Source organism: Vombatus ursinus, unplaced genomic scaffold (assembly GCF_900497805.2).
Source record: "Vombatus ursinus unplaced genomic scaffold, bare-nosed wombat genome assembly UNPS02009205.1, whole genome shotgun sequence".
NCBI classification, from domain to species: Eukaryota; Metazoa; Chordata; class Mammalia; order Diprotodontia; family Vombatidae; genus Vombatus; species Vombatus ursinus.
The window spans coordinates 37257166-37273617 of record NW_020948983.1 but is presented as its reverse complement, the minus strand read 5'-3'; the positions used below and the strand labels follow the sequence as shown (position 1 = coordinate 37273617).

General features: G+C 36.5%; 1 protein-coding gene across 2 annotated transcripts in view; it reads right to left on the bottom strand.

Annotated features, from left to right (window-relative positions):
* MCTP2 (multiple C2 and transmembrane domain containing 2) overlaps window positions 1–16452 on the bottom strand; it is a 215893-nt gene that overhangs the window by 188763 nt on the left and 10678 nt on the right. For both annotated transcript variants that reach the window (XM_027852162.1, XM_027852163.1), the window contains exon 2: window positions 13937–14463. In XM_027852162.1, coding sequence (XP_027707963.1) covers window positions 13937–14392 — 456 coding nt within the window. In that variant the 5' untranslated portion in view covers window positions 14393–14463. The remainder of the gene's footprint in view (window positions 1–13936; window positions 14464–16452) is intronic.

Sequence of the window (16452 nt, the reverse complement as noted above, 5' to 3'; positions counted from 1 at the left end):
TATCTATCTATCTATCTATCTATCTATCTATCTATCTATCTATCTATCTATCTGAACTGGGACTTGAAGGAAGCCAGGAAAGAGAGGAGGCACAGATGAGAAAGTAAAGAATTCCAGGAATGGGAGACAATTAGTGAAAATACAGTTGGGAAATAGAGTTTCTTGTGTGAGGAACAGCAAGGAGGCCCATGTCACTGGATTGCAAAGTACATGGTGGGTAGTAAGATGTAAGAAGACTGGAAAGGTAGGAGGCAGCGAAGATATAAAGGTATGAAGGATTTTCAATGTTAAGCAGAGGATTGGAATGAAAAATTAAAGTCCTTTGCAATCTGACTCCAGCTTATCTTTACAGACTTACATCATCCCCAGTTCACATACATGTCCCAACCAAATTAGCTTACTGGCTGTTTGTTCCTCAAATGTAACATTTCATTTTCCTTCTCTTTGCCTTTGCATTGGCTTTCTCCAAAACCCAAACACAATCCCTATTCACTCCCACTTCTTAGAATTCCATGCTTCCTTCAAAACTCAACTCAAGCGTAAAGTACATGAGGCCTTTCCTGATCCTGACCCTTCCTGGCTGCTGATTTGCCTCATCTTTACTTTGTATGCCTTTTGTACCTACTTATGAGGATACTTGATATTTCCTTCAATAGAATGTAAGTTCTGCAAGGGTAGTGACCACTTCATCTTTGTGTTTGTATCTCACAATACCTACCACTGACCTTAGGTTATGGTGGTATTGAGAAAAGAGTCCTGAGAACCTGTTTCTCAGTACTCTTATATTTCTCCTTTAATATCTAAAAAGATCAATGATTCCATGGGTGTTGATAACTCCTCCTACCAACAGATGACAACCCTTACAAGTTTTGACAGATGTTCTTCCCAAGTGCCAATAGCCCCCAAACCCCAACATCTGATGGCCTGCTTTCTGGAGATAACCTTTTGATGTCCTCAGATAAAAGTCAAAGAGTCTATTGTTGTCAGGCACTTTGCCAAAGCTTTTACTGCTTGGTAAAACTTGCCAGAGTTTGGACTAACTTGACATAGACCAATAAGTTAGGGTCACCTTCTAAACAAAGGCAGGGTCTCAGAGTAGAACTTGGGTGGAGTACATACTAGCATTCTATTCCAGAAAAAAAAAATAAGTTGCATATCTAAATAGCTCCTTTCCCCTAACTCACTCAAATTATGGCATCCCACTGTCTCTCCAGGTTTGCTTTACCCATTTCCACCACAGGATGATTCCATGTAAGTAAGGAAGTGACACCATTTAACCACTTTATTTTATTTACATACTTCTAAATGGACAGATACAGTACATTTGTTTCAAAACTAATAACTCTTCTCTTTAAAACAACAAGGGCATTAAAGGCAACAAGCTCCATTAACTCACCATTATGATGGAGGTTGTACTTGCAGAGAAGTCACAGAATTTAAAGTTATGGTTCCCACAGCAACAGTAACTGTCACACGCTACATATACATATAAAGGTAAGAAAATGATCACCTTATGGAGGAATAGGAAATACTCCATATGCCCAAAAGGGCAGAATTACAGCCACTGGGGGAACAATAACTTTCAATGTTCTGACATATACAAATGTATAAAAAGCCTAAAGTGTAGTCTACTGAGAACTGGAGTTCAAATATTATCTTTTTAACCAATCTCCTCCTTGTTCCTGAAATATATACGCATGTGTGTGTGTGTATGTATGTGTGTGTATATATATATATGTATGTATGTATATATGTATGTATGTATGTATAGTATAATATATACATATATTATACAATATACATTACACACATATCCTATCTTTATGGTTATATGGCATATAAAATGTGTGTGTACACATATATAAACATACTTTTTCCTTGATCTCTAAAAATTATACTGATTATAACCTTTATGATTTTTGTGGAAGTTAGAAATGAAAAGCAAAAGTTAAGAAGGGAAAAATGTGCCATGTCAAATAGCCAAATGTTGTTCTCCTGACCAACTATCCCTGAATTATACTCTGGCCAGAATCTACCTTCTGCCATTTAATATGTTTCCCCATAGTAGGTTCTGTAAATGCTTGTTGATGATAATGAAGCATATTATTAAAGGAAACCATTTCATTTTTATACATGTATTTTTCAGTGACTGGAACTAGCGAGTGCTTAACAAATGTCTATTGATTAATTAGGTACTTTAGAAATATTGATTTGGTTGGAGATACATAGCTACATTTTAGGAGGGAGTTTGGAGATGTATCTATAGATCTGGGAATCATCTACATAGAAGTCATAGTTGAACTCATGAGAACTAGCGAAATAACTGAAAGAGAGAAGAGGGTCTAGAAGCAAGCCCTACGATATAACCATAAATAACAAGTAGGACAAGGATGATGATCCTGAAAAGGAAGTTAAAATAAGCAATCATAATGTAGAATACCTGAAACACGAACTTTAACTTTGGAACATATGCTATTTTGTGGCAGATATCCTAAATATTACATAAAAATAAATTAATTTTTAAAAAATTTAAATATGTTTAATAGCAATGTATATGTATACCCTATATCAGATTGTGAATTGTCTAGGGGAGGGAGGAGAAGAGGGAGGGAGAGAAAAATTTTAAACTCAAAAGCTTATGGAAGTGACTATTCATAAATCAAAATAAATTAATAATACTAAATACTGATTCATTTAAAAAGCATTTACTAAATGCTTACTATATGTAGAACACTGTCCTAAGCATGGTGTTGATGCGAAGTTTAGATAAGATATGTCCTTTTTCTTCAATGATCCATTAAGGGGAGAAGAAGCAGATAACTATAAAATATATTACACAATTGTTTTGGATCTCTTTAATGTACCTAAAGGAAGCTAGGTGACATAGTGGAAAGAGTGCCGGGCTTGAAGTCAGGAAAACCTGAGTTCAAATCTGTCCTCAGACACTTACTAGCTGGGTGACCCTGGGTAAGTCACTTAACTCTATTTGCCCCAGTTTCCTCATCTGTAAAATGAGCTGCCAAAGGAAATGTCAAACCACTCCAGTATCTTTGTCAAGAAAACTCCAAATGGGGTCATTGAAGAGTTGGACACAACTGAAATGACTGAACAACAGCTAGAAATGCACCTAAGTTTCATGTGATGTCCATAGTAGAATGTTGAAGATCAGAGAAGGCATCAAAGAGTAGATAATATTTGAGGGAGGCTGTAGGGTACAACAGAAAGAACTCTGGAGTTGAATGGATGCATTCAAATGCTGATTCTGACTCTGATGTTTTGTGGCTTTGGGTAAGTGACTCAGCCTTTCTGGACCCCAGTTTTCTCATTTGCAAAATGAAGGCAATAGACTAGGTGACCTCTGAGACACTTCCAAGCTTATATCTTTAATCATATTTTACGATACTCTTATTTGGGCTTTACCCAAAGGACTGAAAAGAATTCAGCAAAGTGGAGGAAGTAAGATATTACAGCATGACGGAAAAGACTGAGCAAAAAACAAAAACAAAAACAGAGATGACATCTTTGGGAACAAAGAATTGTCTGGTTTGGCTTCACAGGAACAAAGAACATAGAAGGAACAAAGGGGATAGTATGAGACAGACTATAAAGGTATGGGGGTGCTAAATAATGGAGGCCTTGAATTCCAGGGGAAGGAGTTTGAAGCTTCAGGTAATAGGAGATAAAGGTTTTCTAGCTATCTATGCATAAGGAACTTTATTCTGCTAGCAGAATTAAAGAGATTGGACAATGGAGAGAGTAGAGGCAGGAAAACCTGTTAGCAAGAGTTCATGTGGCTGGCTACCACACCTGTAATGCATGCCATCACTAGCTATATTATAGTTTTCTTTCCCTTCAAAGTACAGCTCAGTTAACTATTCCATGGAAATCATCTATCCACCTCCTAACCGTCTCTCCCACACACACACTTTAAAATTATCTCTCCCCCTTCAAATCTTTCTACCATACTTTTTCTGAACCTTGACTTTGTCCCTATTAAATTCAACCTTGTGTTGTAAACATTTGTATACATGTTTTATTCCTATTCTTTGAAATTTGATTGTAAGGTCCTTAAGGGAGTGTCCTTTATCTTTCAACATTCAAAGCAAACACAGTATCATAGACATGGTAAATATTTATTCAACTTAATAAATTTTTATTGAACCTAATAATTCCCTCTACCTTTCCTCTTGCTTTACAACTAAAAAAAAATAAACAAAACATACCCAACCACCAAATGTTCAGGTAGTGAGGATCATTTCTGTCTATAGACTCCGAGTACTTCTCAAGATTCAGTGACCAATTCTACTGCCAGTAGAATCATTTCATATTATTACTTCCAAATAGAAGGAACTAGTAAAGTTGGGAATTATGGTTAAACAGCGCATTTATCTTCTCCAACTAGGGCTTAATTAACAGACATTCATATCTTCTTCTAGATTAGCAAGTGGGCATGTGCATAATGGAAAGAGTGCCCAATTCAAGACCTGGTCCCAACACTAACTGTAGGAAAGTGATTTCATCTCATTAAGTCTGGTTTTGTCTTGTTTTCCTTTGTAAAATATGGATTCTCATACTATTTGAACAACCTGTTTCCCAGGGTCATTTTATTGGACATATCAAACACTACATAAATACTCTTATTCTTGATACTGTTGGAGGCTGAGAAAGGCAAAAATAACCACTGGAAAAAAAAAAGGAAAACCAGGGATTTGAGTTGAGACTAATTTAGGATCTTTTAAATAAAAATTACACTAATCTTTATAAGTAATTGAACTCATTGTCTGATACACTATCAACATGCTATTTTACAAATCAAGTAAAGATGCAGATTTTTCTTTTAAAAGTACATGCCATTATGAGTGCTTTTAAATATATTTTTTAAATTTTTTTTGTTTTGTTTTGTTTTGGTTTTTTTTTGGCTAGGCAATGGGGTTAAGTGACTTGCCCAGGGTCACACAGCTAGTAAGCGTTATGTGTCTGAGTCCGGATTTGAACTCAGGTCCTACTGAATAAACGGCCAGTGCTCTATCCACTGTGCCACCTGGCTGCCCCTTAAATTTTTTATGGAGCTAAATCAGAAAACTACTTAATGACTTGGCTATTTTATTTACCAAAACTAATTTAAGTAGCTATTTAAAATTTCTAATTATTGTATTTAAGTAAATCAATAAAAATTCTTTTTTGAATATTTTTCAGAATCCCTTCTCTTTCTTTAGATCCAACTCAAGTATTGCCTCTTCCATGAAGACTTGCCCTGCCTAATCCCCCAGTTGTTAGTATTCTTTTTCTCCTCAATTTTCCATTCTGCATTCTTTGTGTATATATTGTATGCCCAATATATAGGAGAATATAAGGTTCATGAGGATGGATGCTCAAAACAAAGTTTTGCCTTTGTATCTCCAGTGACTAGCACAATAATTAGCACACATTTGGAATATAAGAAACATTTGTTAAATCTGTTGAATTGAATTTTCTTGAGCAGAAAGCATATATAATTATTTTAACAGAATAAACATATGTATATTTTTTTATCTTCAACTATTTCAGTTGTATAATACAAGATGACTGTGAACCAAGATGGGAACTTAAGTGAATCTAAACTCAAGGTAAGCTAAACGATAATAGAAAAGCAAATGATAAAGCTCCAAAAGCTGCCAGATATTACTAATGATGATTTATGAATAACAAGTGCCATGCAAGACATCTCTGTGAAGAGAAAAGGTGACCTATACATTAACAATAGTGAGAGTTAACAAATGGGCAGCCTGGATGCTCCTTTGAAAAGGATTTATGGAAAGGCATGGACAAGAATAACCCAAAGCGTCAAAGTGTGGGTTGCTTGCATCTTAAACCAGTGGTTGGCATGCCACCCAGATGAATGAATGAATGGATAGGTTAAGCAATGGGAATATAAACATAATAGCAAAGACAGTCACTTCCCTATTACATTCTAATGGGGGAGAGAACACACATAGGACAAGGGTAGCCAAAGGAGGATATCTGGTCCAGAAACTTGCAGGGATGGTGAGTGGAGTAGCTTGGGAAGTAGCTTGACGTATCATCTAAGGACAGTGGCAGAGCTGATTTGATCATGGTTCCAGTACGAAAGTTTGGAGGGATAACGTCTGGGGGCAAGGTGACTGATAAGGCTAGCAGAATGATGGCTGGAGAGTAGGAAGTGAAGTGAAGAATGTTTGGAGCCTACTTGAAATAGTGGGACAAATGAGGCAGGCATAACAGGACAGTATGTGTTGCTCCAGGTCAAAAATTTCAGAGGTGAAAAGGTTAAAACCTGCAGGATCTGATCTCTGATTTTGGCAGATGGACGAGATCGTGAATCCGCAAAGTAGTCCTATATATTTTATTCTGGGGTTATTCCAACGGATTACAATGTTTGTTTGGTCCTCACCTTTGTGAGTTGCTGTGCTCAAATAAATTCATCTGGTAAACAACCTTTTCATGATTAACATCTCTGAATTTAACTGAACTACTCCTCTGACAACAAATACAGGGTCTAAAATTGTGAACAAATACTTTCTAATTTGTTAACTGTCACCAAAATAGTAGCAGACATATATACATGAATGTATACATACGCACATATATATGTATAAGTACATATAATATGTATACATACAAACAATGTAAATAGAATGGCACAATCATGTCAATAGAAGAAACTTAAAATATTGATTAGGCTGCTAATTCGATCTTTATCTTCCTCTTTCTACTGACTCATAAACCGGAAAAAAAGTATGTTCATTCTTAAATTTAGAATTAGCTGGAAGCTGTTGTTATTAAAAACTAGATTATCACTCTAATTCAGCTGCTTACTAGATATCCTCCAGTTCACTGATCTAACTCCCTCTAAAACCTCATCAACAATTATTGTTGACATTTTTTTAGATCTGAAACTTAAAGGCATTAGTATTCCATATACATGAATGCTTGAGGCACATATTATAATAAACAGAAAATCTGTATCTCCAAATTGTCTAATGAGAACAGGAAGGAGAGAAGAAGATAATGGAATAAAGAATTGCTGGACAAAAGAAATGAGCTGGACTCCTAAGCTTTACTTGTCTGCTAAAGTGTCAATATGGCATGTAGCAATTTTAGAACTTAAGTTGTATGGTACAGAACTGGGTTCCCAAACTGGTTCCGTCTGCCATTAGCTATGTCACCATGTTTCATTTATCTGTGTCATTTGACATCTCTTGGCCTCAGATAACTTATCTGTAGAATGAGGATGTGGATATCTGAGGATCCTTCTGGCTCTAACATTCTATCACCCTACATAAAGCTACTTGTTTGACCTAAGAATTTAGAGCTAAATGGCTATACAGAAATTTGTAAGGAATGTAAATGGAATGCTCACATAGGAGGGCACTCAATGCTTGTGAAATACGACCCCAGGCTAATAGCCCTAGTGTGCTGCTCTTAGTGACAGTTCTTTTTAGGTACATTTCCAGATTCAGGCAATGGAATAATGTTTACCTTTATGATAAAGCAAAATAAAGAAAACCTCTATTTTCTAAAACTAAATGAAGTGAAATCAGAACTAACTATAATTCTTGAAGTATCAGGTTTCCTGGTTAACTTAATATTCAGATTCATCTAAGGTTATTTAGGCAATCTTTTTTTTTTCTTTTAACCTAAGTTAGTAGGACAATAACATTCTATAGTTCATTTTGTCCTCCTATCATGTTAAGTATGGGAAAGTGACTGAGTGTTAGAGTGGAAAGAATGCTGGCAGAAATAAGGAAAAGAGGTTCCTGCCTCTGTGATGACCATGACTAAGTCACTGAACCTGTCTAAGCCTCAATTTCCTCAGTTTTAAATAGGGAAAATAATATGTTCACTACCTACCTCACAGGGTTGTTGTGAACAAACCACTTTTCAAACTTAAAATCCTGTATATACTGACCCATTATCATTACAATACAAAAACCAAGTTGGTTGCATATGATTGAGCAACCTGCAGTGTTTCTGTCATTAATAATGATAATTACATTTTATCTTATTTGATCCTCACATATGCTATTATTATTTCTAGTTTACATATGAGGAAACTGAGGCTAAGAGGAACTATGTGACTTTTCCAGGGTCACACAAATTAGTGTCTGAGGCAGGATTTGAAGTTAGATATTTCTGACTCTGAGTCCAGTGGTCTATCCCCTCCTACTTGCCTGATCAATTCTTTGAATATTACTTTTCATCCTACTGCAATAAGAATGTTTAAAGTACAGAGGAATGGGCTATTTGCTTCAAAGAACCTTAAAATTGGAAGAGTTTTCTACTTCCTTACCATCCACTCACTCTTCAACCCCTTTGGAAGTTGACTTTTGCTCCTTCTATTTTATAACTGCTTTCCCCAAAGTAGCTAATAACTCCTTATGGCTAAATGCAATGACTTTTTCTTTCAGTACTCATTCTTCCTGATCACTTCACAGCATCTGATACGTTAACAACTCCCTCTTTCTTGATAGACAGCTTCCTTTACCATATTTAAAGTTGTCACCAGGAACAAAAACTAAGCCCCCAAATCCTGCAACATTCTTCATGGAAAGATTAGTCACCAATTAATCATTGTTTTTCTCCAAACACCGCAACTTATGAATGCTATCTACTAAGGCCTGGAGACCTGAAGACACGGAAAAAAAAAAGGGTTTATGGAAGGGATGCCAACAGTAATGAAATCACAGATCCTACAATTACAGACATACTGGTTTTGTCATCTGTATTAAATTATTTGTTCCATGAGACTGGGGGGTGGGTGTCATTTCAGCTTTGTGTGCTGTAATGTCTAGCACAGAGCTTTGAACATATTTTTCAGTTGTTTTTCAGTAGTATCCAACTCTTTATGACCCCATTTTGGGTTTTCCTGGCAAAGACACTGGAGTGGTTTGCCATTTCCTTCTCCAGCTTATTTTACAGATTAGAAAACTGGGGCAAACTGGGTTAAGTGGCTTGCCCAGGGTCACACAGTTCGTAAGTGTCTGAGGCCAGATTTGAACTCAGGAAGAAAAGTCTTCCTGACTCCAGGCCTGGCACTCTATCCTCTGTGACACCTACATGCCCCCTTTTGAATATATTAGGCACTGGATAAAATGTTTGCTGGATTGAATTACCTGTTCCATTCCCCCGGTTATTATTTTTGATCTCCAAATGTGATTTGTACATGGCACTCCCAGTAAAGAAACTAATTCTATCTATAGTACCAGTGCATGCCAACAAGTTGTGTAGGCCACTGAGAAGTGAAGTGACTGATCATATAACTAGTGTGTGTCAAAAGTGGGACTGAAACTCAGATCTTACTGACTCCTAGGCCAGCTGCCAAAACACTACATTAGGCTGTCTCTTGGCTTTTTTTATAAGTGAGGAAACAAAAGCCTGGACACAGTCTGAGTAGCACTAGGTCACAGAGTTAGTAAGTGCCAGAGGGCAGACTTGAACCTAGATCTCCTGATTGCTAGTACAATACTCTCTCCATTTGAAAACTAGGTATACCCTAAGGTAGTTTTTTTTTCTTAAATTTAAGATACCATCAAGTGTAGCTATCATTTAGCTCCCTCTACCAAAGGCAGAATGCAAAATAATAATCTTGATATATTCTAGCTTCTCATTAGTAGGGTTTTTTGTTAGGCAGAAAAAAATTCTGAATAATTATTAAGTTTAAAATTAAGACAATTTTAAAGAAAAAAAGTAGCTTTTATGCAGAGAAGAAAAGTGTCCCTGGAACTGCTTTTAGGTGATAGTTGATGTTGCTAAAACAAAGGCAGTATGTACTCCAATGGGTAAATACTCAAAAAGAATAAACAGTTCTCAAAAGAAGAGTTAGAAACTATTAATATGAAAGATTACTTCAAATCGATAATGACAATAGAAGAAATGCAAGGATTTCACCTCATATTTAGAAAATAGAGATAACAAAAGATGAGAAAAATTAAGGTTTGAGGGGTTGTGAAACGACAGGCACACTAACATATGGTTGATGGAAGGCAATTTGGAATTATTAGTCATGCTTTAAAAAGGGACTAACATGTCCATACACTTCACCATATATCCCACTGTTAAGACATATGGCCCAAAGAGGTAGAAAGATACCATTGATAATAAAATATTTATAGCAGCACTTTTTTTGTGTAAGTAATAAAGACCTGGAAAGAAAGATTCTAGTAGATAAGCCATTATACAAAATAATTGTGGTATATGAATGAAATGCAATATTACTCTTCTAGATTATAAGCTCCTTGAGGACAGGGACTGTCTTTTGACTTTTTTTGTATCTCCAGCATTTAGCTCAATGCCTGGCACATAGCAAGTGCTTAATAAATGCTTATTGATTGATAGATAGATTATAAGAAATGATGAATGTGATTAATGTGGAGAAGTATTGGAAGACTTACATGAACTGATGCAATGTGAAGTGAGCAGAAGCAGGAAAACAATATACATGAAAATAAAAGCAATATAAATGGAAAGAACAATAAAAACAAAGCGATCTAAAATAAATTCTATGAAATTGTAATGATAGCACTTAACCACAAGAAGGGGGATTTGGGAAAGTTCCTCATTTCCTTTTTGCAAAGGTAGGTGACTACAAATGTGCAACATTGTTTATAATGTTGATTTAGTTGATATATTGGAGTTATAGAATTGTAAATTCAGAACTGAAAGAAACCTAAGGAGTTATCCAGTAAAATCCCTTAATTTTAATGAGGTTCAGCAAAATTAATACAAACTACACATTTAATGAAAATCAGCATTTTCCCCCAAATAGTAAGAGTGACATTGTTTTACATTTTTAAAATTTCTTTAATGATTGAATTAATAGAAGACAATTGGATTTTCATATCTGCATCGACATTCAATCCATTGTGATATATTGTTTTTGTTGAAGTATATAAAGAAAATCTGTCTTTACACTTAATAGGCAAACAATGCTAAGGTGTTATTATGGAAATGATTTTGCCCTAATGAACTCTGCAAAAGAGTCACAGGTACTTCTCAGTGGTCCATACATCACACTGAGTTTAAAGCCTGCTTTAGATACATTAGCTGTGTGATCTTGTGCAAATCATTTAATCTCTGCCTGCCTCAGTTTCCTCATCTGTAAAGCACTTAATAAATTCCAGCTTTTATTATTCACCTAATAGTGCCTATCCTCTTCACCTCTGCCCCACCTCATTATACAAACTCTGCTCTTAAAGTACCCAAGGAGCATACTGGGTTTGGAAGCAGGTATTTCATAGGTACCTCCAATTTGTATGTGTGTGTGTGTATGTGTGTGTGGGGGGGGGTGTGGGTGTGTATGCTTTAGGAAAAGTTTTATAAAAAACTCAATGAAAATTATTTGAATTCTCTTAAAAGTCAGTGGCCCACAAGCTTGGCAGTTCACCTTATATTATATTGGCCTGTTCATTAAATAGCTAAAAATTCCCCTATGTAACAGTCCCCACTAATTGCTTCACTCTAGAACAAAACTAGGTATTTTTTGGGTGCAATTTTGATAGCATGCTAAGACCAAAGTGAAAAGATACTAGGAATCCTGGAATTCAGATAGATTTAGGTGGCAAACGCAGTGGTCAGAAATTGAAAGGAATTGCCCCCATCTCAGTCCAGTAGACTCATGATCACCAAAGAATTATGATTATAATTATTGTATTAAGCAGTAACGACAGTATTATGATATAAACTCTATTATAACTATTACAAATATATTGTACATTATCATTAAATATTTTATTACATATAATTATGCATATTGTTATGATTATAAATAACTATGTTATGTTATAACTATGTATTATAGTTACATAAATGCTAGTTGTTAGCATTTATATAACTAGCTAGGTAGCTCAGTAAATAGAATGCTGTGCCTGAAGTCAGGAAGACCCGAGTTTAAATCTGGTCCCAGATACTCACTAGCTGTGTGAGTCTGGGCAAGTCACTTAACCTCTATTTCCTTTAATCCACTGGAGGAGGAAATGGCAAATCACTCCAGTATTTTTGCCAAGAAGGATCCCCAAATAATATTGGTGAGCTATGGTCCACAGGGTCACAAAAAGCTGGACATAACTTAAAAACTAAAACAACAAGAGCATTAATACAGCACTTAAAGTTTGCTACATATGTATTATATAAATATTATCTCATTTTATCCTTAGAGCAATCCTGAGTAGTAAATGTTATTATCTTCATTTTGCAAAGAAAATCAGACAGACAAGGTTGTGACTTGCCCAGGCTCACACAGATAGTAAAGATTTAGACCAGATTTGAACTTAGGTCTTCCTGACTCCAGGTCTAGGGCACTAATTGCTGTACCACCTAGCTGCCTAGAAATGAGAAAATGCACACAGAAGTGGGGTACTCTAGGTGTGAAAAACTGCTTACATTGGCAGACTTGGTGATGGGCTCATTTTGCTGATCTGCCTATCTCCCCCTTGCTTTTTTCTTTGTCCCAAGGAATAGCTCATTGGGCATGGAGGTAAGTAGGTATCTGGAAATGAAGGTGATGTAAAAATAAAAGAAAGTAATCAAACTTAAACTTTTTTCTTATAAGAATACTATGAAGGAAGGGAAATAAAGTCAAATCAAAAAGTGTTAAGGTAAGAGAAGAGGGTGGGAAAAGTAAACAAGAGGCCAGGAAAGTAGAAGGATATGATCAGTGAAGGGACTTTCAGAGTTGAAGATCTTACAGTTTCAGGACTGCTCAGGAAGCTAAGGTGGCTCCCTATTTTCTCTAGGATAAAAAGCAAATTCTTTTGCTCTGCATTTAAAGCCAATCACACTTTGACTGAAACCTACCTTTCCAGACTTACTATAAATAACTCTCTCCTCTCATCCCCAATACATCAGGTGTTGTAAGCACATCCACTTTCTGTATACAACATGATTATATCCCACCCTTGGGTTTTCTCATAAGCATTCTTCTTCCCCTTTCAATACCCAATCTTACCCTGGAATACTTTCCTTCCTTCTTCACTGTCACTTCATGGAATCCATAAATTCTTTCAAAGCTTAAGTTCTGGTGTTGCTATCTATGCAAGACCTTTCCTGAATTTGTTGGTGCTCTCTCCTCACCTCTAATTACTCTGTACTAATTTTGTGCTATTCTACATATATTTCTCTGAGTATCTGTGGAGGTATGTGGGGGTGTATGTATGTACGTATGTGTGTGTGTGTGTATATATATGTGTGTGTGTGTACACATATGTATATATGTGCATGTGTATGTGTAGATATGTATGCATATATGTGTGTATGTATATATGTGTGTATGTATATATGTGCATACATATGTGTAGATATATATGTGTATATGTGTGAGTGTGTGTGTGTGTGTGTGTGTGTGTGTATAAAAATTCATTGAGTACAAGGACTGTTTCATTTTTACCTTTGCGTCATCAGTGCCTAGCACAGTATCTTTTACATAGTCTATGACAGGGGTGGGGAACCTGCAGCCTCAAGGCCACATGTGGCCTTCTATGTCCTCAAGCAAGGCCCTTTGACTGAATCCAAACCACTTTCAGTCAAAGGGCTGAGGCTGAGGACCTAGAGGGCCGTATATGGCCTTGAGGCCTCAGATTCTCCAACCCTGCATAAATGCTTGTTGAATTGAATTGGAAAAAGGTTTTAGGTTTTCAACAACAAAACAATAACAACAACAAAAATCCCTAAATATTAAGTATGGCATTTGATAAACTGAAGTATATTGTGAAAAAGATTTATATTATTTAAAACTGTGCATGTCAGTTCCACAACTCATGGAAATATTTAGTGACGTCAATATTCCATTAACAAATTCCAGTAAAATTTTGTTTTCCTAGCCTGATTCAAACACAAACCCCAAACAACAAATCTTTTTTTTTTTTACAATTTTTGACTAAATTTCACAGAAATAAAGCCCTTCCCTCCAAACCAACTCACTCACCTCTGTCTCTTCTACTATGTCACCCTTCTGAAGTGCCTCAAAGATCCCATCACTAGATGCCCTTCTCTCCTCCAATACAGAAGCATACGTATCTTCAGAATCTGTTTCAGCTACATTGTATTGGGCTACCTCCTCCTGGCTCCACTCTGAGTCTTCTTCAGATTGTTTCAAGGAGCTACTGCTGCTCTTGAGAGATATCCCTGCAGTGGAAAGGCCATGAGGTACAGACGTGAAGGAGGCCTGGTGCTCTGAGTACGTGTGCTCATCTTGGACCAAAGCTCCAGCTTCCAGTATGTCAGGTACTGACAGGCTCAGTCGTCTATCCAAACGACAACTTTCTCTTAAGTCCAGAGTTTTGCCTGGGTCTTTCTTCACTTTCTTCTTGCTTAAGTTGAGTAACAAGGGCCTAGTTCTCTGTTTCAATGAGCCCCAGACAGATGGTTTATCCAGATCCATGGCTGCATAAGCTGTTATGAAAAATCCTTTCTGCTGGTGAGTGCTTCAATTTAAAACAATTTCAACAAATCCTATAAAACACAATATAAGAAGAATGATAGTTAACTTTCTAAGTAGGTTAACTTTAGAGCAAAATACTTTGGGGAAAACAATTTGTATTTCCCTATCTTCCAGCAAAATGACTCAAGAACGAGAACAATTCAATTAGTAATTTTTCCCACTGGGGAAAATGCCATATTTTTTGGCTATGAGTTGGGGCCTTTAGACTTTATCACAATAGTACCAGGCAAGTAAAAGCAATATACAAAGCACGGAACACATGATCTAGACAACTATTTTCCTTCTTTTCCTCCCAAGGGAAAGCATGATGACAAATTTTTCCTAGGGATTATTTATACATTTTATAGATTAAGAGTTTCAACTACTTTAACTGTTGTGATCAGTGTAGACATCTTCCCATTTCCAAAACCAAAATATTAGGGAAAAGGTATTCCCCACTGATGTCCTTTTTTTTGAAGTCAATTGCCCACCCACACTAATCAGAACATCATCTCTAATACCGCAGTATTCAAAATTGCCAGCAAAAAAGTAAAACCATCAGGAAATCTTTTATAGAGATTTCATGACTCTGTTGCCCTGTCTGAGGGATGAGCCTTCAAAACAAAAGTAAAGAGCTGAAATAGGAAAAGGAGATAGGTGGTAAAGTACGTAGAAGGACCTGGAATCAGGAAGACTCTTCTTGAGTTCAAGTCAGGCCTCAAGACACTTACTAGCTGTGTGACTCTGGACAAGTCTCTTAACCCTGTTTGCTCCAGTTTCCTCATCTGTAAAATGAGCTGGAGAAGGAAATGGCAAACCACTCTAGGTATCTCTTCCAAGAAAACCCAAAATGGGGTCACAAAGAGCTGGACATGACTGAAAAATGACTGAAAGAGAAGTCTAGATATGAACTTAGGCAGTTATGTGCAGTAATGGATAAAACACTGGGTTTAGAGTCAGGAAGACCTGAGTTCAAATCCAGACTCAGATAATTACTAGCTTTGTGTGGTCCTGGACAAGTCACTTAACTTCTGTCTGTCTCAGTTTCCCTAATTTTAATTGGGAATAATAATAGCATCTACCTCTCAAGGTTGCTGTGAGGATCAAATGAGATAAAATTTATAAAACACTTTACAAGATGCCTGACATGTAGAAGGTGCTTAAGAAATTTTTTTTTTCCTTTCCTTCCTTCCAAACTTTATTAAGACTCAATAATATGCAAACTACTGTGTGACCCTGGGCAAGTCACTTAACCCCATTGCCTAGCCAAAAAAAATTAAAAGAAAATACGCAATCTACCCTAGGGCCAAACCCATTCGATTGGTTGACAAAACAAAAATAAACTACTTAGGCAACTATACCTACTAGATGGCCCTATACACCAAACCTTACTGTACCTTCCCATCTCATCTAGCCAGTCACAACTCACTCTGCTATTTGAGTGCTAATCATGTCTGGCTTTTCCCAACCTGTATGTGCACCCTTCACATAATCTAGATGTTGCAACCTGGACCTCCTATGTATGATCCTAGTCCCAGGGGAAGATCATCTACTCATCCGTGGAGCAATTTGCTAGGGCTCAGCCAGCTGGTTGGTGATTCAACAATTGCAAACTCTCCTACTAAATTTACAGTCTAACTCCAGACACCAGACCATGTCTCACCTTCACATCCATCTACATCAACTTCTATCATCTGATCATCCCTTTTCCACAATTTTCTATCCCTTATTTTGGACATAGTAATCAATCAATAGTACCATTTCATCTAGAAAGGGCATGTCAATTAACTGCTTGGAGCAATTTACCATCCTTGTGACTTCCCAGACTAAAACTGGCCAAAACTCTCCCCTATTCACGTTGACTTTCTCTATTTAAATATAAGCTTCTTAAGTGGAGGAACTGTTTCTCCTATAATATTTTTGTCCCCAAAGCTTAGCAGAAGGCCTGGAAAATAGTTGAGGCTTATTATTTTCCATTCATTCATTCATTCATTCATTCATTCATTCATTCATTCATTCAT